This window comes from Oreochromis niloticus, linkage group LG22 (genome assembly GCF_001858045.2).
Source record: "Oreochromis niloticus isolate F11D_XX linkage group LG22, O_niloticus_UMD_NMBU, whole genome shotgun sequence".
NCBI classification, from domain to species: Eukaryota; Metazoa; Chordata; class Actinopteri; order Cichliformes; family Cichlidae; genus Oreochromis; species Oreochromis niloticus.
Window position 1 is genome coordinate 25,217,776 of NC_031985.2, and position 27,629 is coordinate 25,245,404.

At 39.3% G+C, this 27,629-nt stretch overlaps 3 protein-coding genes across 7 annotated transcripts; all 3 read left to right on the forward strand.

The window, feature by feature from the left end:
* Positions 1 to 8,600: 8,600 nt before the first annotated feature.
* Positions 8,601 to 16,030, forward strand: nfe2l3 (nfe2 like bZIP transcription factor 3). The gene is made up of 5 exons (XM_003448904.5): positions 8,601 to 9,481; positions 11,066 to 11,146; positions 11,587 to 11,694; positions 12,808 to 13,285; positions 13,407 to 16,030. Exons 1-5 carry the CDS (start codon positions 8,966 to 8,968, stop codon positions 14,162 to 14,164), a joined length of 1,941 nt encoding a protein of 646 aa, XP_003448952.1. The 5' UTR covers positions 8,601 to 8,965; the 3' UTR covers positions 14,165 to 16,030.
* A 760-nt stretch (positions 16,031 to 16,790) lies between these two features.
* cbx3a (chromobox homolog 3a (HP1 gamma homolog, Drosophila)) lies at positions 16,791 to 20,644 on the forward strand. 2 transcript variants are annotated; one of them, XM_003448862.5, is made up of 5 exons: positions 16,791 to 16,947; positions 17,722 to 17,875; positions 18,096 to 18,252; positions 18,622 to 18,716; positions 19,513 to 20,644. In XM_003448862.5, exons 2-5 carry the CDS (start codon positions 17,730 to 17,732, stop codon positions 19,637 to 19,639), a joined length of 525 nt encoding a protein of 174 aa, XP_003448910.1. In that variant the 5' UTR covers positions 16,791 to 16,947; positions 17,722 to 17,729; the 3' UTR covers positions 19,640 to 20,644. The 2 variants fall into 2 exon arrangements, with proteins under 2 accessions (XP_003448910.1, XP_005453878.1); XM_005453821.4 differs by lacking the exon at positions 16,791 to 16,947 and adding an exon at positions 17,563 to 17,586.
* Positions 20,645 to 21,888: 1,244 nt separating this feature from the next.
* snx10a (sorting nexin 10a) lies at positions 21,889 to 27,379 on the forward strand. Of its 4 annotated transcripts, none has more exons than XM_005453824.4 (7): positions 21,889 to 21,911; positions 24,274 to 24,321; positions 24,480 to 24,566; positions 24,658 to 24,758; positions 24,853 to 24,951; positions 25,824 to 26,015; positions 26,103 to 27,379. In XM_005453824.4, exons 2-7 carry the CDS (start codon positions 24,289 to 24,291, stop codon positions 26,233 to 26,235), a joined length of 645 nt encoding a protein of 214 aa, XP_005453881.1. In that variant the 5' UTR covers positions 21,889 to 21,911; positions 24,274 to 24,288; the 3' UTR covers positions 26,236 to 27,379. The 4 variants fall into 4 exon arrangements, with proteins under 4 accessions (XP_005453881.1, XP_003448953.1, XP_005453880.1 ...); XM_003448905.5 differs by lacking the exon at positions 21,889 to 21,911 and adding an exon at positions 22,670 to 22,762; XM_005453823.4 differs by lacking the exon at positions 21,889 to 21,911 and adding an exon at positions 22,754 to 23,024.
* Positions 27,380 to 27,629: the final 250 nt, after the last annotated feature.

The following is a 27,629-nucleotide window of genomic DNA, read 5'->3' on the forward strand; positions in this document are numbered from 1 at the left end:
AAACGGAGAACTGAGGAATCCTGTGAAAGGGAGGCAGTCAGGGAACCAGGCCATGCTGGGGTGGGTAGAAATTGATGGGATGGATGGTATAAAGGGCCCACACACACAAGCTACTGGGTTTGAGTCTCTGGTGGGACAGAACCAGGGTAAGATTCAGAAAACAAGCATTTACCAAAGTCCCTTGCAGCTGGCGATGTGGTGGACCAGGATTTTTGGTGGCAGTGGTTGGGTATAGCACAGGCACGAAATCCTACTCCCTTCTTATGGTCACAGAAGTGCAGTCCGGCCTCTGTAAACATCTGTCAGCCATTGGCTCCCTGGCCCACCCTTCTTCTCCAGACCCCAGCAATTCAGCTTGACCTTTGACCCTTCAGCTAAAGAAAGAGCAACTGTGACTTTCTGCCAAAAACTTAGCAAAGACTTCAATTATTTGACATCTACCTCAAAGGGGAACACTGATTTAGCCGCATGGCTGTATATGGACAAATCAGTGTTATCAAAACAGTAATACTTGTTTGGCAAAACTCGCAGTGAAAGGAGGCTTAAGAGAGTGCAGCTGCGCATTAGATGATTGCAGCAGAATGTGGCAGAAAGTGGAAACCCCTTAGGTTATTTAGTCTTTGCTGTGCATTATATACTTAAATCATCACAAAATGCCTCAGAATGTGTGTGTGCATGTGTGTGCCAAGTACAACCAGTCCAGTACAATACATAGAATAATATTTTTGAATAATAAAATATTGTTTTTCCTCATTCCTTTTCAGTTAAGCAGTCAGTCCAACTAGTAAGATTTGCCTGTGGTTTGGACGGCCTGCTATCATCTCTGCCGCTCCCTTTCGTGGGATCCAGACCAGCACCATAGACCCGTGGACACAGACCAGAGCCTTCATCAACTCTCACACTCCCACCTCTCACTGGGGCCTCAGGTTTTCCCTCCATCCATCCCTCCCGCCCTCTCTGCTTCCAGCAACCCCTACAGGCCTTTCTCCCTCCCTCCCCACATCAATTACAACCTTTCCCCGTTGCGCGATCCCCCAGATCTATGACCCCAGGGGTTACCGAGTCTGAGAGGTCAGAAGTCATTCTCCCCACTGCGAACCCTGGCATCTCTCAGAAGATTCCGGCTCTCTGTCTGAAGCCCTGCGGCCATGCAGAGGCATACCCACATGACCCCCAGGGAGCCGAGGGAGACGGAGATACAACCCCATTCTAGTAAACAATGGTCTGTTCCAGTCAGTCTTGTCTAGCGAGCTAATTGATTCTCTGGAGAATTATTTTCATACACAGTTTTGAATGTCGAGGCCTCTCATCCATGGATCAACCAATGTTTTAGTTTTTCCTTTGTGCTTTTCAGTGGGAAAAGACCCTTAAAAAACCCACCATAACGTGATCACTTTCACTGTTACACAACTGTGGTCGTTCAGTTTCCCCATCATCTTGCTCTTTATCCTCTCGGTTGTAATGAAATCACTCACAAAAGTGAGTCTGTGGTTCTAAAAATCAATGATTATGAGAAAAAAATCAGTGTACGCATATTAGTTTCTGGGAATTGTATACATGTTTTGCTACCTTACACAGAAAACATCCCATTAAATTAAAAATAATTCCAATATATTAATTAGCAAACCGTGGAAATCTCTATATGCTTTAATAGCCTTCACATTTACCAGTAATTACCAAAGATATTGAAGACGATGGAGTGTTAAACTCATCCAGTGGTGAATCCCATAATGAATGGCCAACAATCAAAGGATGGAACACGCAGTCAGCCAGGTTAAACACCAAGTCGATGACTCAGGTTGCTTTGTTGACCACAGAGTTTTGACATGGAACTCGGCCTCGCGGAGCTGAATTGTATTTCTGTCACAGTTCCCAGACCTTACAGTATCAATAGCAGACACATTATCTCTAATGGGAGAGTCAGAGGGGGGGGAGAAGAGGAGACAGGGAAAGAGAGAGAGAGAAAGAAAGAGAGACACAGACACTGTAAAACGAACGTATCTCTATTGATTAACTGGAAGAGGACCTCCACTCCACACTCTCCTGTCCAGACATATGGGGTAATAAGGACCACTCTTCTCCACAAACCACCCCCCTGCATCTCTTCTCCCTGCACCCCAGCTAGAAAGCCTTTTAATCAGCCCCGGGGGGAATACATGGATATGATATGGAAGAAAAGGATGGGAAGAAAGAGAGAGGAAAAGGAGACAGGGTGAGAGGAGTCCATTAGTGAAACAGACACAATAGCTACAGGAACAGAACCGACTGCAGGGCGGTTTCCTTCATGCACTGAAAAAGACAGAGGTGCACAACAGGCCTGAAAATAGCACACATCCTGTACGCTGGCACATGCATGATATATAGTGATGATACAGTATATCATGAATAATAAAAGCTTTACCCTATACGAGTTTCTTCTTTAATGCTACATTCGAATCTCGATAGTGCTGCACATGCAGGTACACTCTGGTTTTGTGCAACACACAGCTGAGCTGATATCACTCCAGATTTTCCAGGTCACATCACAGAAGGCTGTTTTCATGCTCGGCCAGGGCCATTTTCCTCTGTTTATGTAGGGCCTTTCTGTTTTCTTTTCCAAGGAGAAGGATGCCAATCTCGCCGAGCCAGACTAACTTTATCAGAGCAGCCATCTCTGACTTTGACATCAAATCCACAACTGCTTCTCATGCTGGAAAAAAACTGTCAGTGCCTCGCCCCGCTGCTGGCCCCTCAGCCTCTTGACTCTGGAGAGAATGGAAAGGAGGGAGGAGGAGAGCGCAAGGGAGAAATCTGAATTAGTAGTTAAAGCAGTCTGATCAATTTGAACTGTTAGTGAAATGTAAAGTGATCATAATTATTTGTCTGTTCGATTAAACAGAAAGCCTTATGCCATACTTCAATTAGTGAGCACAATGATAAGTGAATTACCTACTGGCCAGGTGGAGGCAAAAATCTGGACAGCAGCGCCCTCACGTGGTCAACAATGCGCGGTCGTTTTTCTTCTCTTTCTTTCTTTCTTTTCAAAATAAATAAACAGAATTTTATTTTATTGTAAATCAAATTTACAATAAATTAAAACTGAATCAATGCACGTGGAAATAAACAGTTAGAATTATTGTGTCATGCACAGATAAGTGTGCCAATGACCAGTTGCAGCCCTATAATAATGTGAATAAGAGATTATTATATTGCCCGGGGTATAAAGCCTAAGCACCACTAACTTGGAGCATAAGTCAGTCAGTTTCTGGCAGACCACTGGGACACTTAACGTAGCAAAGAGCGCTCAGTCCAGCAGCACTAAAACAAAACCTGTACTGAAAAGGGAAAAGAAATAAAGAGCCGGGTAGAGCAATGCATTTTTCATTATTACAACTTAATTTACAGAGAACAGACTGATGTAAAATTGCTTCCATATGTCCCCGCTGCGGGGCGCCACAGAGTCTGCCAGAAAAGCTATCACAATTTCCGAAGCGATTAACGCATTGTGATTGGCTAAGGCGAACTGCAGGAGCTGGAGCGCAGAACCAATAGGAATGCGGGATTGTGATTCTTTCATTTGAGTGGCCAAACGTGGATGTCAATCAAGCAGCGACGAGCTCTGAAGGCAGAGAGCAGCCAGTCGGTTGTTTTGCTCTCTAGAGAGCAGACCTCCGCTACTGAGACCATCCAGGCACAATCACACACACACACACACACACACACACACTACTGCATGAGCACGGACACACACTGGACACATTCCAGTGCATTTTCATTTAAGAAGTTCAAATAATAATAATAAAATACATACTATTTTGTTATTTAAATAAATATATATATATTTAAATACTTAATTAATTAACTATAATTTAGACTATATTTAATCATGGTCAATCATTGCTATTATATTATCTCAATAAAACAAAAATCTCAAACACTGACCGTCAATTAGACACATATTTATAGAATATTTTAAAACTTTTAGAAATAATTATTGTCACAATATACACAGTCAGAAAAGTTTATGATAAAGGGGTTATTTTATTTGCTTCTGACATTTACTGACAGATGAAATTTTTATTTTGAAATTATTATTTATAATAATTGTATAATTGTATCCCGTTTTCAGTCATTTTATATATGAGCTGTTTTTAAATAGAAAAGTTATGAGTTTTTTATGTCGGAAAAAACATTTTATAATTATACATATATATATATATATATATATATATACACACACACACACACACACACACACATATATATATATATATATATATATATATATATATATATATATATATATATATACAGAATTTTATTTTATTGTAAATCAAATATATATATATATATAGAAAATCTCTCATACACAACCAATGATGTAAACGCATTATCATTATACAGAAGTGGGTCAGAGTAGTGATCTGTCCGCTTTGCTAATTAAACCTTTTCATTAAATCTGTTGGGCCATTTAATCAGATGATCAGTATAGTCTGTGCTTGCATTGCTTACAATATTGTTCACACATTTTTCACAGACACAAAAAAGTGACGATCCAAATGTATTTTTTATGTTTTTTATTTTTACTGTGGTATTATTAATTTGTAAATAAAAAAAATAAAATAAAAAATAAAGGCAACAAATCCTTCTAAAGGTTAAAAACGTAATATGAGATTTCATTTGTGAAGCGGCTTCAGCGTGGCCCGCACTCTGCATACACTAAAATCTGGTCCAAGGTCACTGCAAAAACAATTACAAAATAATTACAACACCTCCCGTAAAACCTGGAAAAGAATGACAAAGTAGTCCGCTCAAATCACCTCGAGTTCCCTCACGTTTCCCGTGAGTCTTTGCGTGGACTACATCGTGCGCACGCGCACTGATATCTCGCAGATCGCGTTTAATTCCACCAATCAGCGTCGTCCTCGGAGGAGCATGTGGGGGTGATTTAAGAGCTCTGCCCCAATAAATCTGTCAGAACTTCACAAAGTTGATTTAAATGTGTTTCACATCGTTATGAAAATACTCGCGGATTAATCAAATGACTGCACCCTGGCGTCAGATCAATTGGAGCAGATTACCCTTCGCAGCTTCTTTAGGGAGACGCGATTTGGAGCGTTTAGATTCTCCACAGATCCGGCCACCAAGTCGACCCGAGAGCTGACATAAGATGGACAGCAAATAGCCTTTTCTGTTTTTTCTTTTCTTTTGTTTTGGTTTTTGGATAATGATTTTTAGGCTATATTGTGTGACTCCTACATCATTGAAGTAGATCCTGTAACAGTGTTGCAGCTGCATCCTCGGGGAAGTTTGATGTTGCCAATTTTCAGATAAGCCCACCATCGCGCTCCACTTGTCTGCTAGATTTGTGTGTGTGTGTTCTGCAGGGGGAGTGAGGGGGAGGGTCGACTGTCTGCTGCTGGGAGAGAGCCCAGCTGACAGGCAGTGCGTGTTGAACTTGATGTGGTGGTGTTGAACTAGGCTTGTTAGAGAATGCGATTTTCTAGACTTCTTTGTGATGCAGCGCCACATAAAAATGTCTGTCCAGGGAAGATTTGCAAAAGGCTTACGGTGGGATTTTCATCCCACGGAAAACTCAATTACTTACAGCACCCACATTCAGACATAAACAAAGTACAGCAGTCTGCTGGTCTTTATACTGTACTACGCGATGGGCACCCAGGGGTGTTTACAGCGGATTCTTCGACAGCATGTTGTCGCTAGTATTATTTATAGTGTGCTGTGAGTAACATATTGGTGCTACTCGTGCAGCTATGAAGGTCACATCAATTAAAGGAACAGAATATTAAATGAAATGATAACATTAAAAAACGCAATATCATTCAAAACTCTTGGTCTATCATCATTTTATCAACTGACGTAAATCAATACAAAAGAAACAACTAGCTTTATAGAGTGTCACGTTCAGTCTTTCATTTGTCTTCTTTTACTTCATAGACAAGTTTGCAGGTCTACACAACCGGAATCTGCAAAATTTATGAGTCTTTAGTATCAATTACTACATTTTAAGCAGTACAACACATTCAAAACACTACTACACGTTGGTTATTTATTAATTACCACTGTTAGACACCAGGGGTCGCAAGTGTACCAAAGGGTGGCGGATTACCAACTTTGTGTGGGACTGCAAAGCATATCCACTGTCTCACATAGACACTGGCCTACATTTTGATTAGCTGTAGCCAAAATATTTCAGTCTCAGACAAAAGAAAGGAAAAGAAGTAGCTGAAGCAACAGTTCTTCTTACAGCAACTGCAAGAACTCTCACACCAGACCATAAAAGCAAACTTTACCTTAACTATATTTTTATTTTATATGGCAAGTGAGTTGTGAAATAGTGTATTCAAATAAAATGCAGCGTGTTTGTCTTTCAAGTGATTGATACAACATCTGTAGAACTACAACTCAGCATTTGTAATGAGTCTGACAAAAACATTTTCTTTGCCCCAAATTGATGAGGTCTGTTCACTTTACAAATGATCAATATCATTGTCAGTGTAAAGACAGGACATGTGTAACATTATTCATCAGCAGACTCACAAGGAATGGGGTTTTTTAGGTACTTTTTGTGGGATTATTATATATATACAAAACACAAACAACTTTCACTTTTCACTTTCACAACATTGATGTAAGTCTCACTCTACTTTGCAGTAGTTTTGGTTTTTACTTAATACAGGAATGTTTTGATCCCCCTTCAGGCTACCAATACGTTTGCACATATTTCATAGTTTTCCTCTGCAATAAATAACAGTAAATATGTGATTGCTTGATTTAACATTTCTGTTCTGTTGCTTTAATTGAACTGAAGCCTATCTCTAATCACGCCACTGACATAAACTACCTTAGACCTTGGATGACCAGGAATCAGCAAACATGGCAAATATCAGCCAGACATAGAGCCTGGATGTCTGAGAGAATCAAACGTTATTAAATCAACTCTTATGTCACTGCCTTGTTGCAGTAATCTGTAACCTTTATCAGTTGTTTTGTAGACATGATTGTCATAGTGAGCTAAGATGTAAAAAAAAAACTAAAAAACAAAACAAAGTGAGCACAGACAAATACACCACAAATGACAAGTATGATCAATTTTTTCATCAAAGTATTGTTCCTACAACTGGAAGACGGAGAAAAAGGGGAACCTAGCATATCATAGTGGCTGAGCAATGTGTGAAGGAATTATTGTAACTAACAGTTGACATGAGGGCTGACTGAACGTATTCTGACAGACCACTTGGAAAAGATAGTGGCTACAAAGTCACAAAGTCAAAGGAAAGCTACAGCAGACCTAAGAAATAATAACAGGAGGTGGATTGTCATTCTCTTGTGTATAGGGCAAATAATCATGGGTTGAAAAACATGTTAGGGAATGACTTCACCTTTATGTCAAAACAACCATTTAAACAAACAAGCAACCCATCAGAAATACATACACAGTCACGCAGACAGATATACACATATGCATAACAATAAATCATAAAATCCTGTTACACACAAAAAACAGAGTAATATGAAATAAAGACATAAACACAGTGGTGTTATTACTAAGTGGGAGGACTAGTTAAATGCAAGATTAAAAAGGTATGTCTTTAAGAGTTTCTTGATATTATCCGTAACTATCTGAGCTTTCTTCTCCAATATTTTAAGGTACACTTTTCCAGAGCTTTGTTTCGTTTTTTCAGAAACTGGGAAAGCTGCATTCCCAATTTTCCTCCGTGGGGAGTATTGCATAGCTAACAATTTGCCCTTGGAAGATCTAACAGAGTGAGTAAGTAGATTGACAGACTTTCAGATAATGTTCAAGACCATCTTTCAAATGACATGAGTATCCTTTCCTATATAATGAGCATTCATAAACATTGCTGAATTTAGAGTCGCTTCTTCAGTGAAAGCAGGAATGTTACAATGTATGTGACACAATTACATGTATGAAAACATGCATTCAGTTTCTTACATATAAACAGAGATTTTTTATCGCAAAAGTGGGCAAAACATATTTTTTGATGCAGAATAGTCTGTCTTTTCGACATTCTATTATAAAATAGGTCATAAAGCAATAGTCTAAAGTAAAAGCACCTAGAATCTGCGTGGGCTACCTCTCAGCACTGATCATGAATCCAGTATAAAGTGAGTTTTTTAGAAGTCCAGGGGGTACAGTGTACTATGTTTTAAGGATTTCGCCTTTGGCATTCCTCTTTCTTGGGGAGCTGAGTCACGAGGGCCCAGACCTTTGTAACAATTGAAAGTGTAATTCAGTTGTTTACCAGTAGGCTGAAAAAAGGAACAAATGCAGGTCAGTAGAACAAACGTAAAGGAAATGCAGCCCAGCCATGCTTCTGAGAAATCCCCTTTGCATCAATAAAGCATTATATTTTAGAATATGTACCTACATAGAGGAGTACTTCTTGTTTCTGCAGTGATACAACTTTCGTGTAAACAATATTTGTAGTTAATATCAGGGTGGCGGCTGCCTTTAGAGAAGCAACTACCCCGTTTTCTTATTGATCCAAAGCTGACACGACACGTGTGTTAACCAATCAGAATTTGTTGTGGTGAGCGTTTTGGTCCAATCACCACGAATTATGCAAATTCCGAAACAAAGTTCCTCCTGTAGCAGCACGGTGATTGCAGTGAGCGTCCCATGTTTTATTTTCTGTTTAATTATTGTCGTCACGAGGGCTGTGATAAGTAGGTATTGCTTATGAGTAGTTTATCCGCTGTAAGACGCTGAAGAATAAACTGTTTGTTATGTTTGCGCTAACAGGTTTGCGTTAACCGGTATAGAAAGCTAACTGCTAACAGCTAGCATAGCTATCTTGCTAGTTCGCCGGTACAGGCGGTCCTCTTTGTCTGACAGGGGAAGGCGTGCTCTTTTGTTAAGCTTTCCCTTTGTCCCTTCGGGAAAGAGGAACTGTTGGGTTGGGATTTCACAATTATCCACAGTTCTGAAAGTATTTAGAAAATGCAGATCGCCAAAAAATACTTTTCAGAAAGCCTGATTCAGTTAACCATCTTGCTCAGTTTGATTGGAGTTCGTGTGGATATCGACAGCTACTTGAGCGGCTATTACACGCCTTTGACAGAGATTAACTTGGGTCCTAGCTCAGCCTACATCCAGACACCGTTTCATATTTTGAGAGACACTCTTGACGGATATGGTGTACACCCAAAATGTCCCGAGTTGGACTATTTTTTTGCAAGTCGCCGGCTGCTGGACGAGGTGAGGACCCTCGGTTCCCCGCGGTTCCACACACAGTTGAACGCATGGCTGGTGCACGAAGTGCCTGCAACTGACAAGGCTGACTGTGGGCCTTCAACCAGCAACAACACTGAATCTAGCTCGGGGTTAGAAAGACCTGGCGAAGAACCCAGGGATGTCAGTGAACACCTGCCAGTCAGTGGCCCTGCAGTGTACCAGACAAACACTGAACTCGGACAAGGGCCTTGTGGCGCTGGAGCCTGCGGGTTTCTTAAAGAGGCAAGTTTTTGCATAATATGCCATAAAGTTGAAAACACTTTGTTTCTAATGAAGCAATAATGTAACCTGCAACAATGAAGGTGGCCTATCCCTCTAAAGTACTTGATTAACTGAGGTGACAAACAGGTAAAACTTCCGTAATAGCTAGCTTAAGCTATTACTAGCTAACTAGCATAACTAACCGTTGTTCTGGAAAGATGGGTGTTATCCAACAACTACGTTGTTATACTGGAGTATTTCCTGGTGAACCAGGAAGCAAGTCAAAAAAAATATTCTGGAATGCAAATTTATTTTCGTTTTGTCAGGCTCTGTCAGGCCCTTGTCACAAATCAAAATCCAGTAATGTTTCCTTAGTCAGATTATGTCACTTGCATCCGTAATGACAATGTGTTAACTTGGATAACTCACCTAATCAGTGTAGTAAGTAACTTAAACATAAAGCTTAATAACATGTCTACCAAACATCATATACTGTACATGCGGCATACAGCTGCCTGCTGCACCTGTCACTCTTTCACTATGGAACTTGTCACCTTAAGCAATCTGGGAATAGTAACTATAGAATTACTTCAGGAGAAAATACCATGCAAAGACAGGTGTAACTAATGTCTGTACTTTATGACAACAAATATATTTTAACACTGTAATTACAACCTTTATATTCAGTCCTCCTAGTAGCGTAATCTTTCTAGAGCATGGCAGAAAGAGCTGATTGGTGGATATTGTATCCCAAAGGCAGTTTATGTTGTCAGTTGTGTAACTCTATCTCTTTTCTCCTGACTCAACCACCAGCTGCGCCCTTTGAGAAGTGAGACTCGGATCCCCACCCTTTTTGCTTACACAAAAGCAGTTTTCCATACTTAATCACTGCTCTCCCTAGGGTTGGTTTTCATGTGTATAATATGATGTTGACTCATCTGTTGTTGATGACAACAGATGGGTCGACATACCCCCCCCCCCCCCCCCCCCAAAAAAAGCATTTTTAAAACACCTCATTGTTTGTTTTGCAAATGGCCTTAGTTTCTGAGAATATACAATATGCAGGAGCTGTATATAGTTATGCTGTTGAAGGTGTGATCAATAACTGATTCAGTTGCTAGACCAGTTCAAACAGGAAAAGTGGAGGCCAACAAGCCCAGACAGAACTTGGGCAGAACTAGACTGGTCTTGAGTACTTTTTGTCATTATTTGGCTTTAGTTTTAGTGTGAAAGCAAACTTCCTTCTTTTAGAACAAATGAGAATTCTATTATATCTTTAATTGGAAATATCGGGAACTTTCTAATCTTGGAAGCTGGTGACCTGTATTACTGTAGGTTTATCAGGTGACCTCCGTGGGTAATTGGCTTAACATTTACAATGATTGCTTTGTAGTCATAAATAAATAAATAAATAACCTAATCTTGTTCATAACAGAATCATCTCATGACAGAAGAGTCATACTGTAATGGCTCAATTGAGATCAATGAACTACAGCTAGAAATGTAACAATGTTTGGAGTTCTTTACTAAGAATTAACAAATTGTTTTTCCTTTTCTTTCCTCTTCACTTCTAAACTGAATTCCCGACTCTCTTCTCCCTGCCAGGAGGAAGATGTTAAAGTTAAAGAAGAGGAGGAACCTGCTCCAGTCTCTCAGCTGGCTCACAGTTCCACACTGGAACAAGAGGTACTGTTGGCAGTATTTCATTTATTTTAATGACCATAATAGTGCTGGATTTTTTGTGAGGATACACAGTAGTGTTTGTCCATCTGCAATGATGCATGTATAACATTGGCATCAATTTTAGGCTGGTTATATTGATTTAACTTGAAAATCCATGCCTCACATTACATATTTACTGAAATTGCATCATTTTGATGACAGTGCTGTTTTAGTAACACCACAAAATATGATTAGAGATGTTGAAGCATAGTAATTACAGTCTCACAGGCAAAGGCTTTGTTATTAAGTTCCTTATAGTAAAAAGCTATACAGAAGCTAAATATAAATTCTTTTTTCTTGTTCATTTTTTCATCAGTTACTTTGCTGTGATTGGATACTGACAACAAAACATATCACTTACTTTTTAAGTTTACATCAGATTTTCTGTGTGTTGTCTCTTTCAGAGCCTGCTGGAAGACATCACTGGACTGTCCAGTCCAACACGCCATCCCTCTGCTACCCTTGATATTGACCCGCACTGGAACAATTTACTCTCTGTTGCAGACCTTGATGTAAGTTTCTGGCTCATGTTCATAAAATGAAGCCTTATATAAAATTACATTAGTTTAGAGACATGCATACAGACATGTGTATGGCAGATTAGAGGTTTAGTTTCCCACATTGATCTAACTGTTGTTTAACCCTTTAAAGCCGGTTGGAGCGGGCACGCTCCATTTTGCGTAACTATTTTTAAATCCCTGTAGAACCGGAACCACGTAAGCTAGCGCAATAAATTTTTTTGCATATGAAACCGGAGGAGTTGTACTTACATCTTATGCCATCAGCTTACCCTAGGTCACGGTTTCCTTCCACATATAGCTTTGCAAAAATTGCTTAAAAAGCACTTGCAGCAACAAAAACATAATATTCCAGAAACACGCTTTGCCGATCTGATCAGTTGTTCAAAACACTTCCTACATTGGAATAGACGTCAGCGCGAACTATTGCATGTCCGCCATTACCTGCCCGAAACCGGAAGTGACATAGTTTTCGCGGAAAAATGTAGTTTTTTACCTTCGGGGCCTTATAAGCCTATACTGGTGTTTTTAAAAATCATGTTTGACTTCATGCTTTTCTGAATAGTTTCTGGGATGCTTAGAACTCAAATTGCACTGCTGGAAATAATTTGTTTTGATGCACATGCTGTTTTTTTGCAAATTTGCATCATAATATTTATTTTCGTTTTTCCTGCAGTATATAAAAATTGGTGTATTTCAAAAATAAAACTATGAAGACACTCAAAATAAATTTCCTTTTTGTTGGAAACTATTTTGTGCAAGTTTTTTGTATTTACAGTATTGAGGAATAAACCTCTTAAATTTCTTTAACTAGAAATATATGTAAAAAAACCAAAAATGATTTTCAATTTTTTGGTAGTTTATTGCACTTTTTTGCAATTTATGTAGTTACTATGGACTTAATGCATACATATTATTAAAGTTTGGGCTATAACGGTTGTATTGATGTATAGTAACTTGAAATGCTCCCAAAAATGGCACTACAGCATGTAAAAATATAAAGATAAACTGTGGTGGACTTGGTTCTATGGTAGGTCTTAAAGGGTTAAGAGGATTTTCAAAGCTTTTGAGAATAAAGTTCGACTAACAGGTCTCTCTAAAATATAGGACTTGGACCCCCTTGTCACTGAGCGTCTGTCAGATCTCGACACTGACATCACCAGCGCCATCAGCCGGAATGTCAGTCTGCATGATGCTATGCTAACCAGTCCTGGAGTGTTTGGGTTGGCATCTGATAGAACTGAGCCCAGGACCACGACCCAACAACAAAGGGCTTTCTTTCGAATGGAATCCACAGGCTCTTTAAACTCAGATGCTTCACCTGGGATGGCTCTAGGTCTTGCTGCACTCCCCTTTGCCTCAGTATGTAACATAACTGGAAATGTGTCATCAAATAGTGCACTGGGTGGCTGCCTAGATGAGGCAGTGTTTGACCAGATCAATCAGCTTGGTTTGGAAGGTCTGGACTCAATTGACAGCAGCCTGATGGACTGTCTGGACAGCATAGACCCACAGGTCCTTGAGGACTTGGAGTCAGACTCTGGTCTCTCCTTGGAGAGCAGCTCTGGAGGTCCAGTCTCTCCAGGTTGGTTCAGATTGCATTCTATACTTGGAAAAGTTGCATGTCTTAATTTCTATGTTTTGTGAAGCTAAGAAATTTTCTGTTAAATATACTGACACAGTCATTAACTCCTCACTTTGTCCAGGCTCATCTGAGATGTCATCCTCATCCAGTTCATACTGCGAGGATGAGTGTGGAGCTACAGGCTACAGCAGTGAGGCAGACTCAATCCCCTCTAAAGGCATTGTTGACTACACCACAACATGGCCACCTGTTGAGAGTGTGTGGCACGACCACAGCTACTCATCTGCCAATTTCTTTAACCAGCCGTCAGTAACGCTGCCTCGCAAAAACATCAAGGAGGAGCCTCTCAGCGATGACGATGGATTTCGGCTGGAAGAAGGGGAGCTGAGTCGTGATGAGCTGCGCGCCCGTGCTATGTGTCTGCCATTCTCTGTCCTGCAGATAGTTAACATGCCTGTTGAAGAGTTCCTGGAAGTTCTTGATGGTCATGGCTTTTCCCCTGAACAGGTGACCCTCCTGAGGGACATCCGCAGGCGTGGTAAGAATAAGCTGGCAGCCCAAAACTGCCGCAAGCGCAAATTAGATGCCATCACTGGGCTCCAGGAGGAGGTGGAAAGGCTGCAAGTTCAAAGAGACAAACTGCTGAGGGAGAAGCACCTTACAGCAAAAACAATGGGTGCTGTGGGCCATCAGATAAGGCAGCTGACCAGAGACATCCTGTCCCGGCTGAGGGATGAATCAGGAACACCCCTGAACCCAGACAGATTCACCCTGCAGTGCGGGGCTAACGGGAGGGTTGTAGTTCAGCCTGTAAGACGACCTGCTGTCTCCACATCTGGCAACAAAACAGACAAGAGAAAGAAGGAAAAAAAGCAATAATGCAGCATTTCCTGCTGAGACTTGACCTTTTCGGTTTTGGGATATTGCGGAACCTAATTGCCTGACTCTGGTTTTAGGGTCTCCTCTTTTGCAAAAGTGTGTGTTGATTCACCACTGTTGAGAACCTAAATTCAAAAAGAAAAGACACTCAAAAAATAAGTAAATGAAAAAAAAAAATGTAAATACATTATTTGATGGGAAAAATGTAGATCACACACTGGACATTCTCTTCTTGTTATAGGTGGATGTGGCCGATGGGGTAGTTTAAGGGAACAGCTAAGCTGTTGGTAATGCCAGCAGTCTCTTTGTGCCTGTTAACATTAAAGTCATAGTCTTTCTCATTTTTACAGAAAATTGTTGGCAATCACACATGTCTAAAAGTCAACTTGGCCAGGATTGTGATATTTACAGACAGGATAGAGATCTAAGAGGAGGATTTACCTGTAATCTTGCCTTTAGTGTTTTCCTACTTGGTATAAGAATGAGGTTAAAGGATTGTATTTATTAAACTTTCTTAGGTCCCTGAAATGCTTATAGAACTGTTAAGGATGTTTTTTTTTCCCTCTCCCAAAATGGTAACCTTTGGTCAGAGTGATAAGAATATTGGGTTATTACAAGTCCAAAGTTTACTGATTTGTTCCCAGTATTTGAGGGCATGCACTGTTTGAGTAAAAAAATTAAACTGAAATTAAAAAAAATGAAATAGATATCTTTTGCTTACATGTCTTGATGACGTGCAGTATACCAATGACTCAAAGGACTTGGCCTTAATTTGCATTTGATGTGTTTTGGTAAATATGTGTGTACATCATACATAAGTGCATATATCCATAACAAAAAAGTTCTTACATAAGAATTCAACTATAATTTAACCCCTTTCATTTGAAGTGTTTTAGAGTTTTTGGCAAGATTATTCTACCTCACAGCTTAGTCTTTGTTAATTTTGGCTACATTAAAAAAAAAAAAGCTCCCACCCCGCTTTTTTTCTTTATTTTTTTTGTCGTTTGAAGTGCACTCGATAACTACGATTCCATTATAAATGTGACCATAATCACACATAAAAGATTCAATTTCTGAAACAGGAAAAATACAATCACCAACTTTATTTAAGAGGTCTGAATGCTGTTTGAATGTGTGTGTTTGTGTTTTTTTTAATATTTATTATCTGAGAGTAGAATCAAGTGGAATTAAAAGTCCGCATCTTATTTATGTGTACACACTTTCAAGTAGTCACCTGAGTGAGTAAACTGAAGAAAGATGCATAAAGTATTTGAACAATGATTAATCTGAAGAACAAGTTGACTGAACTTCCTTTCTTTACAAGTACTTGTGAGATATTTTTAGATTCTCAGGCCCCAGTTTAGTTTTTTTTTTCTGGCTAAAATCTGAAATTCCCTAAAGTGCACTTGTTTAATAAAAATCCTTCATTATCAAAGTCACCCAAATTAAACAAACTGCTAAAAAACCCTAAATAATAAATTACTGATTCATATTTAAGAAGTTTGAATGTTGTTTGGATGCCTCCTTTTTATATGTATAAGATTATTTGACAGTTGAAGTATTAATAGGGATTGCCATCCTGTTCCTGGTTATGCTGCGCAGTAGAGTCAGCTGAGTGAGTGAAATTGAGAAAAGTCCATGAAGTAGTTTATGTGGCTTTCAGTTTTTTTTTCCTTTGTTTGTATTTTTTTGTTTGGTTTGAACCTTTTCTTTGCTGTTTGTATGAATTTCATTTTCGTAAATATTTGCTTTGTTTCTGAAGTTAAATGTGTTTGATTCCATTGTGATTTTTCAAAGTGTGCATTTGCTTACAGAACTTGAGTTGCTCCTGCAGACTTTTTAAAATAAAAAATAAATCTTTTGAAATACTTTTGAATGGCCTTGATTTTAAAATCAACATATAGGAACATATTATGGAAAGAAAATGCAGTCTTAAAACATCAATAGAATTTAGATCAGGGATGTCAAACATAAGGCCAAGGGGCAAAATTGGCCTGGCAAAGGATGCAATCTGAGCCACTGGACAGCTTTTTAAAATGTAAAGGATGGTACACATTTTGGACTTTTTAACTGTATTTCCATGTGTTTTACAGCTTTTCCTAATGATAAAAATCCTACTCCCATCAACATTCACACCAATTTGAGTAAGTCATAGGTAATATTAGATTTCAAAAATACTTAAATGACAGAAACGTTTCTGATTTCTGCAGTGGGTTCACAGTAAATAAATAAATAAGGATACAGTATTATCAATACACAAAACCTTTCTATTTTATAGTTACAGGACAGTCTGGGCAACGAGCAACCTTAACTACACATGCATTTCCTACAATCTAAGCCCAAAGAGTCGTGCTGACTGAGTTCTCCTATTTAATACAGCTTCATTTCTTTATCATGCAAAAATAACTGAGATATACTGTTGAAATTGCACTTCTTTTTCTTATATTAAGATTTTGCGGATATTAAACGTGTAATTAAACCTCTTTACACTGGTCCGGCCCACTTGTAAACAAAACTGGCTGCATGTGGCCCACGATCCAAAATGACTTCGATATCCCTGATGTAAAGTTCTAGGCTTCATTATCTACAGGTTTTGGGGAGCGAAAAGCGTTTTCCAACCGGGCTTCCGTAGATGGTGCACAAGTATGCGCACAAGTATGCGCGTAAGTATGCGCGTCAGTAGCTTTTGGCGCCCGTGCTGTTCAGCCACACTCTTGTAGACATAAAGAATCAACTGACCGCGTGGAAAAGAAGTGCCGTTGAAGCGATTCTCTTGTTTTAGGGTATGTATGCAGATACCGACTTGTTTCAAAAAGGGTTATCATTAACAGAGGTGTCAGAGTTAATTGGTTCACTGTAGCGAAATAGCAGTATATGCTAACCAGTTGTTTTACCATTTGGACGCTGTTTCGAATGAGAGAGAAACGATCTGTTGACTACAGTTGCAGTACTTTAACGTCAACAGGCAAGCGAAAGTAACAGTGTCTGTTCCTCGTTATGCTGTAGTTGTATCCTAGAACTTAACATTATTTATCCGTTTGTAAAACGTCGAGTGTCGCGTTGAAGTTGAGTACGTTGTTGTTAGCGCAAGTTACGTTAACATTACCCGCACGCTTTTTTTGTGCCAGCTCACCTATTTTAAGTCCCTCCGCATTGCAGGTGACACGATAAAAGTGAAGTAGGGTTTCCCTAACGGTTAAAGGCCAGCTAAAGTTAGCATGCGAGCTAACGTTATAAGAATTTGGGTATCTTTGAATACTTTAAGAGTTTATCGCTAAGCTAGCTAATGCTGTGTTTTACTTCCCGTTGGTGGTCGTCCCTTTGTCAAGGTTGCCTAATTTTATTACCCTAATGGGCAAATAACAGTCCTCACACTTAAATTCGTTTACGATCCAGGTGTCTGTGGCGGTGTGGTTTGCCAGGTAGGATGGATTTGCCAGAACAGCGGCTTTAGGGCCTATGGCCAATCCTAAATGTGGATATCAGGAGCACATGAATGTGAAGGATTTGTTAATATCAAACTCTTATCGAATTCCGTTTTTTGTTTGTGTTTTTAGATCACAAAATGGGAAAGAAGCAGAATACCAAGAGTAAGAAGGATACACAGGAAACACAGGAGGAACCTGAAGAATTCGTTGTGGAAAAAGTGCTGGACCAGCGTGTTGTGAATGGGAAAGTAGAATTCTACCTCAAGTGGAAAGGATTTACAGAGTGAGTTGGCTGGGACTCCTGCCCCCCTCCTGCTGAGCTGGAAGTGCTTCCCTGGTATGGGGTTGTGCTATACTTTTGTTTGAAGTCATTGTGGTTGCATGACGACGGTACCTTTATTCAAGCAAGCTAGCTGATGCTAGTATTTGCATTTTTTTTTTTAAAATGGAAATCAGTGTGAATTGGTGCAATGCAAATGTTGACTCTCTTTCTGCTCATTTAGTGCTGATAATACTTGGGAACCAGAGGAGAACCTGGATTGCCCTGAGCTGATTTCAGCATTTTTGGAGGCTCAGAAGAACGTTAAGGAGAAACCTGCGCCTGTTAAGAGGAAGGCCTCCACGGAAGAGCCAGAGACAGAACCTAAGAAGAAAGATGTGGTGAATTTCTTTGCTTTCACACGTTTCTGCAATTAGCATGTCCTAAAGACAATTTCAATTTAGGACAGCAAAGCTTAACACGGGGGCCATTCAGAGAAAAGTTTGCATAACTTAAACAAAAAAGAGCATTATTATAAATGAATGTATTATATACATAATACATACATAGGTATATACATACATAATACATATAATCATATTTGTGCTCAGCTGGATTTGTACATAGACATTTAACTGTGCATTATACTCTTGAAATGCAGCTGCTTCTGAACTTATGCTAGAATATGCAAGGATTTTAAATGAATCAAAATGTGTTGTTTTGTCTTTCCTATCTTATATGGCTACATTCTCTGTTGTAACCACCTACAGGCTGAGAAACCACGTGGCTTTGCTAGGAACCTCGAACCTGAGCGAATCATTGGCGCAACAGACAGTAGTGGGGAGTTGATGTTCTTGATGAAATGGTACATTTTTAAAAATATTTTCTAGATGTTGTAAAGCCCTTTCTTTGGATGGTTGGAAATCTGTGTCCTTGGAAGCAAAATATAATGAAATGAGTGTTAGTTCAAGACCTTAGCGCAGTAATGTTTTGTTAATCTAGTTACTGTGAAGGCAGTGTAATTCATAGGACGGATGTGCATGGTATACAGTGAGTCACTGGTGTTTTATGCTACGAAGATAGACGGCCAGCGAATTCAAAAGTATTGAGTGCTATGATTAATGGATCCTTCACAGTACAAATAATTATCCTGAAATACTGTAATACCAATCAAAGAAAGTTTAAAGTGAAGGAAGTGTAACTGAGTGGAATTACTTGGATAACCATGCATTTTATTTGTGGAAGGGGAGAAAAAAAGTCTTTCTCCCTGTTGGATACACACCAGTCAGCAACTGATGTCCAAGGCTTCAGTTGTTTCCTGCAAGAGGGTTGTGTTTTGTTTTTTTTTGTTTTTTTTTTTTAAATTTATTTATATTTAAGTTGTTGTTTGCATTTGAGGTCTTAAAAATCGGGAACTTCCTTTGTTTCACTAAATTTTTTTTCTTAAACCCTTGAACTTGAATCTCAGTGTCTACACTTCAGTTGCTTTTCACTGCTTAGATTTTGCTACATGGTGTACAGAGCCACAGTTATGAAACTGCCACTGTCTAGTCTGTTCCTGCTGTAAACTTTTCTCAACTTATAAACTTAGTTGATTTCAAGTACATTAACTTATGCTGGCTTTCTATAATGTTCCTCTCTCTCAATCTGCCTTCTTTTAGGAAAGACTCGGATGAGGCAGATTTGGTCCCAGCCCGTGAGGCCAACACCCGCTGTCCTCAGGTGGTCATATCCTTTTATGAGGAGAGACTGACCTGGCATTCCTGTCCAGAGGATGAAGCCCAGTAGTTCTTCTCTGCAACCCATGCAGTTGCCTACATCAACATCGTCAACCTTTTCCTCAGGACTGGATTTCTCCTGACTTGCCTTCTAGGTCTAGCTAAATTAGTCTTTTTGTTGTTGTTTTTTGTTTTGGAAGAAGTTTCAACATTTGCATGGCAGTCGTGGAGAGTTCTGTTGTAAATATAAGCTTAGCCGATTGTGAGAACAGGTGAGGGTGTTTTTGATTACGAAGGAAAGAAGGAAGCCTTCCTGTATTGTTGTGAATGATTGATCTCTTTAGCCCCTTTTCAGACACGAGATGTACAACAATGTTGGGTTCAGCAGTCTGCTCAGCAATCTGTTATTCCGACATGGATAACGCTTATGTTCCTAATGGCTTCATTTAAATGTATTCAAGATAGTGAAGGAGAGCTCTGTAGTATGCACAATTCAACCATACATTCAGAAGACTTGTTTGTGGGTGAGGTGTAACTACAGTTTTGATTTGTTTTCTCACCCCTTTTCATTAACAGCACAGGATCTCACTGTGTGTCGCTCAGAGCTGTGCACTTCCTTCTGGAGTGTGAATTGTAAAAATGCTTCATAGAGAAATGAAACTGTATTTAAAGTGAATAGCTAAAGTTAAGACTAAATGTCATGCATAATATTGCAGTTTAGGGCATTAACTAGTGAGCTTTGCAACTCAGAGATTCACAAGATACAAGTACAGTTGTAATCCAGTGCATGTCGTTACTAATACTTGGTTTAGTTTAGGTGCTCATTTAGACATGAAGTCAACACACTGAGATGCAGCCAGATTCATGGAAGCGAGTGCACAGCTGAAAAAGGACGGTTGATTAAAGCCACTTCCACCTTCATCTTTGTTTAAATGTTTTAAATACCAAAATGCTTCTCTCACTCTGCCACCTTCTTGCTCATGTTTTCTACTGTAGTGATGTTTTGTTCCATAAATACTTTTTGTATACTGTCTTTAAATATTGTTTGTCGTTCTAATAAAGGTTTTATGCCAGATTTTTTTTTTTTTCTTTTAGTTTTTATGGGTTCGACTACAAATACAGACTTTACTGGCAGTAATGCGCAGAGAGTTGCATATGAAACAAAGTTAACAATTAGGATTTCCTTATGTTCCTAATGTTTCTTGGGTGAAGTTTTTTACAGTTTTGTCTTCATGCTGCAGTGCTTTGGTTGTCCCATGGTTTCACTCTAAATGCAAGACTGCATGACGGCATGGGAGATAGACAGTGAACCTTTGTGCATTACTGATTTCTGTGGGAAATCACTCAAGTTTCTTTGAAATGAAGTGATTTGGACAAGGTCATGATAGATATCCAGCCTTTAGTCCTACCAGGAAAACACAACTGTGGCATGAAAGTTCACCTACAAATGTGATATCAAACAGCCATTTTCTCTAAAAAGGTGCGTTTATGTTCTGTAAAAGCTAAAGAGTAGTGGGAAGCTTGCAGAAAGGATGCAGGGATGGAAAATGACCTGTTATTCTCATTTCCTCATAAGTGTTTAGCTTTTAAAAAAAAAAAAAAAATTGACATCTTGATTAAATCAAATATCTAATCACAGCAACACAGTCATGTCTTATCTGTTAAGTGCTTGAATCATTTCACTATAGACATACAGCTATAATAATGGAAAGAAAATGTCAGTGCAGCAATTTAAAAAACACAAACACATATAAATGGTAAATGGCCTGTATTTATATAGCGCCTTTATGGTCCCTAAGGACCCCGAAGCGCTTTACATATCCAGTCATTCACCCATTCACACACTGGTGATGGCAAGCTACGTTGTAGCCACGGCCACCCTGGGGCGCACTGACAGAGGCGAGGCTGCCGGACACTGGCGCCACCGGGCCCTCTGACCACCACCAGTAGGCAACGGGTGAAGTGTCTTGCCCAAGGACACAACGACCGAGACTGTCCAAGCTGGGGCTCGAACCGGTAACCGGTAACCTTCCGATTACAAGGCGAACTCCAAACTCTTGAGCCACGATCGCCCCCAATAAATCTTGGTCTGTGTATATTTCACGTTTCTGGGGTCAGCTTTTGTCAACTCTGAATTTCGCTTAATTGGCCATAAAATTATGTAGAAATCGGATAGAAAATGGTGCTGTTTTGTAACAGTCTCTAAAAGCAAATGAAAGTCTCTGTTGACACAAGATAAAGAGATCTCTATATGCAAATTACCATCCAACCTAAGGTCATGTCTCACTAGCTTCTTGATCCACTCTTGGACTGGTCAGAGGGATAGACGCCAACTGGCTTTGGTAAGATCTCTTGGTCTTCAATTTTAAAACTGTCATTGTATACAACTATGCATGCTGTGGGCTGGAGTTCACGTAGACTAAGTGTCAGTGTCATTTCTGACGTTTTGATGCCTTGATTTGAGATTTAGATTTTATTTTTTAAACTTGATTTATTAGTTGAAACGAAGCACAACACACCCTATGATGTGATTTCTCAGATAAGGTTTTGGGATGTTGTTTTTATACCGTATCATGCTGCGGTTGCCTGTCTGTCTCTATGTCTCAGCTTCGCCCTTCAAAACTAGCATGCATATGTAAATTTCATCTAGAATTGCAGTGAAGCAGTCATGGACAACTATGTTAACAATTAAAGTCAGAACAATGGACAGTTATTAAATTTTGATTTGTTTGTTTGGTTTTGGTCAAAGTTTCTCTACCCAGCCACCATACAGTGTTATTGTGGTTCAGTGCTGGTTGTAGGAACATAAAAGAAGCAGACATACAATCTCAGACCATGAAGTGGTACTTTTAAATTGTCTGAATGTTTCTAAATGGAAATCCCCATAAGCACTTTGCATTAGAAGAAACATAAATGGAAGGGTTCAAGAAGAAAGAGATCAATTTAACAATGAATTTGTTTCTTTTTATTAGTTAGGCACCTACAATCGATCAATCAGGAAATGAATAAAGTGAATGTTTGAAAATTGGGTTGTTCACAGGCTATTTTTTTCCCCTGAGGTCCTGTAGAGACCAGTAACTATATAAAGTTATTATGAGTTTATTTGGGGTTGTCGCTGCATTGCCATCGCTTGGCCTCCTCCCACCAGGTGACACGATTTAAACTGATTCCGGCTAATAGCAGTAAGGAACAGGTGCGCAGAAAGCGTCGCTTAACATATTACTCTCATCTGAGTTTCTTGATCATTTTCTCTCCGCCTGATTTAGACGAATGATTTAAAAACAATGCATTTTAACATTACTTTTTATATGTTGCTTGTTATGGTATACTTTCTAACTACGTGGCCTGATCGAGTCAGGAAAGGAGGTCGTGCTTAGCAGTGAGAAATTAGTAGCCTATTAGTAGCAGCAGTGTTGGTATTAGTTCAGTCCAGGAGGGGCTAAGCTTCAAGCCAGGTCAGTGAGCTGGTCCTGGTTGTTCACATTATCGTATAATTTCACTCGAGGTGAAGAAGGGAGAGGTAAGGTCAAAGTAGATGCAAAATCGTGCGTCCTTCTCGCTCTTTTTTTCTTTCTTTTTTTCTTTTCTTTTTTTCTTAAACATATATATTTATTTGTGGGTTTTTTGTTTTGCGTTTCCTCTTTTCCTCTCAGTAGCTACCCGATGAGCTAAAAAGAGGACATCCTGGGCTTTCCTGAATGTTTGGGTGACCTCTTTTAGCTCCAAAGAGGAAGGAAATCACAAAGAGTTCAATGGGAAGAGTGTTTCTTCCTCTGTTCTCAGGAGGTTAAACATTACAAGTGATTTTATGGTATTCAGAAGATGCATAATAAGCACTGATTCTGAGTGTTAAATCATTGTTTAAGCCCTGTTATGTTGTCCTGGATAGTGGTTAGAAAATTATAATACTTTGTGCTCGTAAGTGTTTTGGAGCATTGAGTGCGTGTAACTTCAGATCAAAGTACACTCCATTATGCAACTCCCGGGGGGGTTACCTACAGCATCCTGTTAACCTCACTTCTAGGTGTAGGACCTTCTGAATTATTGTAGCTACTGGACTGGTGTCAAAGAGCAACAGCAGTCTTGGAGGAAGAGCACACAGTCACCCCAGTACAGAGTTTATACAAATAGTCTGTGGTGGCTTATGATTTCATGTGATCTGTAGAGCAAGGTGTGTAGTTCAGTTTCTTGAAGGTGGCCTGATCACCCTATTTGAAAACATGTTTAAACTTGCTTATTATCTCTGGTTTGATTTTAGGCCTGCAAATGGCATGTTTGGTTTGTTTATTCATGAACAGATGACTGGATAACGCGTATCACTAATGTAAAGCTAGCTTTGTCTAGTTGGCTTTGAAAGCACTGGACTGTATTTCTTTTTATTGGGCTCTTTTTGTCCCAAGTGTGTTTTGCTCTGTGCACATGTTCAGAACCAAGATTTCCCACACATAAGCTCAATCCTCCACCTTTGCCCCTCGTCCCACTTGATCCCAAATCTGTTCGAAATCTTTGCACTCCTAAATCCATCAAGGCTCAATTGCTAGCCTTTGTTTTGTAAAATGGAATTGGGGACAAAAGAAATGCTGTGATTTTAAACATGCTGTTTAATTCAGAGCCCACAAAGGCTGCTATATTTTTGCTAAAATTAGACCACCTGATAAGCAAATAGGCTAAATGGTGGTATTAATGTGTTTATTTCCCTTCCAGGTTTTTGTATCAATAATGGACACTATTCTGGATAATTTTTCAAATACTGTAAGTGGCTTTGACACTACTTTTTCTTTTTCCTGTATCTTGTTTTGTTTATCTATTTGCTATTTTGACACCCAAACAGTAGGACAATCCTGTTTTCATTTTGCCCATGTTCACATTTTCATTTTGAAATAATGGAACTCTGGTCTTGACTTTTGCAGGAATTTATTAGAGTTTGCGTTCAGGATCCAAGGCTTCATAAAGATGACCGCTGGCACACCCATGTTGACTACGAGATCTGTTTACATGTATGTGCGTCTTAAAAATGAAAGTTTTCTGTTGGCTTCATTTTGTCTTGTTTTTGTAATAAGCATTTAATGAACCGTTGTCTCTTTGCAGACTAATAGCATGTGTTTTCGAAAAAAGACCTCCTCTGTGAGACGGCGCTACAGTGAGTTTGTTTGGTTGCGTCACTGCCTGGAACAGAACGCTTTCATAATGTATGTTGAGGTTTTCTTGTTATGATGGTGATTAATCCATGTTGTAAACTGATAATCCAGCAAGTTACAAATGTGTATTTGTATCCATGTCTAGAGACTTGCCTAAATTGCCACCCTGGAACCCTTTCTTCAGTCTGAAGAACACAGAACAAGTCATCCAGAGGATCAAGGGTCTGCAGAAGTTTTTAGAAATGTGAGTTGCTCTTTTGCTGAAGCAGTTTCTGAAGTTCAGTTAATAATAATGTCTCCTGGAGGAGCCTTTCATACTCCCAACGGCTGTTTGGGGGGGGGAAAATGAGCACATCCCTTTTACAGCAAGTCATTTAAACGTGAGGGATATTAAATAGGTGAGTGAAGTAGCAGGGGGTTGGTAATCAGTTTCATTTGCTTTGTTATTAATGAAATTTAAAACCAATGCACAAAAGGCAACATGAGATGATCCCCAAAACAAGAATGTGTTTTGTTTTGTCCCCCCCATATTTTTTTTTTTTTTTTTGAGAACCCATTCTCAGACCCTAGGCTGGTGCTGTGGGTCCTGGGTTCCACCTGGTGCACAAAAATGACTGGCCTCATGTAGCGAGAGTATGTAGGCAATACTGGAGGATGAATGAATTGATGCTATTGACTGGCCTCCATGCTCACCTGACCCAAATCCAACAGGAAAAACCTCTGGGACATTGTTTCCGTCCATCTAACACTGACAGATTGTACCTCAGATCTGGAGAAAGACCGTGGAGGGCCATACAACCTAACCAACCCGAGTACCATTTTGAGTTGCTGCAATGTTACTCTAGCAAAATGGACTATCCTGCTGCATCCTTTGATTTTTAGGGGTATCTTTTAATTCAGCCTTGTGTAGGTTCATAATTTTCATTTCCCTCAATGTAGCATTCTTTTGTTCCTAGTGCGTTACCCAGTCCATATCAGTATAGATATAAGCTTTTTTTTTTTTTTTTTTTTTTTTTTTATCCCATCAAAATCTGATTTGTTCTCCTTAATACTGTCTAATTTTATTTGGATTTTATTGAAAAGATCTCATCTATTTAATGTCTTTTTCTCCTCTAGTGTTCTTCATACACCCTTGTTGTTATCTGACAGTCGGCTCCATCTGTTCCTCCAGTCAGACCTTAGCATTACAAAGATTGCAAAGTGTGCTGTTGGTAAGACCAGGTACACGGTAGCTGAAGCCATTCAGCGTTCAAGAACTGGTTGTATCAGATCAGAAGAAAAGGTTTCATGTGACTCTGACTGTGAAAGGTAATTTATTATAGAAAATGTCTTAGTGCTTACTTGTTAACACTTGACTTAAAACTGAACTGACCCTTCAGTCTTTCTTTCAAATAGCACTTCATCGTCAGGCTTGGGACTAAGTGTTGACACTTCTGAGCGAGGTAGCCCCATCTTCTTTCAGTCTGATGGAGAACCAGAACCTTTTTGTTCTTTTTCTGAGACTACCAGCCCACTTACTGAGTACTAATGTAAAGACATGACACTGTACTCTTCATCTTTTTCTTGTGGATGTATAGGTCATCTTTGCATTAATGTGTCTAACACGTCATTGAACTCTTGCTATTGTTAACCTTTTTTTTTTTTTTCTTTTTTTTTCTTTTAAACTTCTGTTAACATCAGTGTGACCCTTTTGAAAACGTTTTAATAACTTGCCTCGTCTCCTCTGCAATTGGTACCATTTAAGTATCATGTACTTAAAAAAAAAAAGAAATCATGTTTTAAAAAAAAAAAGTGTAAAAACTGACATTCTTATTTCCAATGTGTACTTTTTTTAATCACTGCACTAAAATGTACTAAGGTTGGCAAGAGTTGTTTTGCATTGTAGACTTTTTTTAAAGGAAAATATTTGAGAATACTTTTTATAAGTTGTCAATGCATAAATAAATGGCCTCTTTTTTTTGAAGAAAAACTCAGATCTTCCATACTGTACTTTATCTCTTTTAATTTGTAGAAAACCTGAAGTTCCTGCTCCTGTATACTTTGTATATATTTGTTTTGTGACCTGTCACTTGTCCCAGTGTTCAGTACAATAGTCTGTACTGTTTGAACAGTCCAGTAGAGGGAGTGTAGACATCACACCACCCAGAGCTTGAGTAAATAGTGGTGTGAGAGGAAGGAACACACGTCTGACTTAAATGTGCCGATCATATCAATTGTGTGCATGGTATGAAATACTGTTATTTTGGGTACAAACTATAGCATTTCTACTCGTATAGCTTATAAGTTGCACACAGCCTTAAAGCTTTTTATTTTTTTTCTCTTGTTTGACATTTTCCAGATAAGGACATCTAGTTGCACTGGCTAAATTTTAATGTTTACCTGCTATACACTGTTACACAGCTGTGCCTCCCAGGACAGGAAAACTGGGTTATTAAACCTTAGCCAACTTTGTGTACACTTGTTAAGAACTCCCTAAATCTCAGAAAGTTTTCATAATGTTTATTTCCACCATTTATCAAAACTGTAGCCAGATGATTGCAAATGAATATACATGTTAAATCTAAAGTATTATCAGTGCTGGGCATGAAGCGGCTCAGAGTTTGTCACGTTTCAACCTTGTGTCACAGTGTTCCCAGGTGAGGTTGTCTAATTAAAGGTCGATGGCAAATTAATTTAACTATTAGACTGCTCTTGGGAATCACTTGAAAGGAAAACGACAGCTTTGTGTGCTACAGGAATGTGAGCAGGTGGGGGTGTGGTTGGCTATGCAGGAGTGCTGGACAGCTCTGTAAATTGAAAGCTGATGAAAGAAGGAAAGGCTCATTAAAGGAGACAACAGCTGCCCTTCTCCACCAGCCAGCCACTGGACCCACACGCAGCCTGCCCAATGTTAAGCCTAGCCTGTCCTATGTCTCTGTCCTC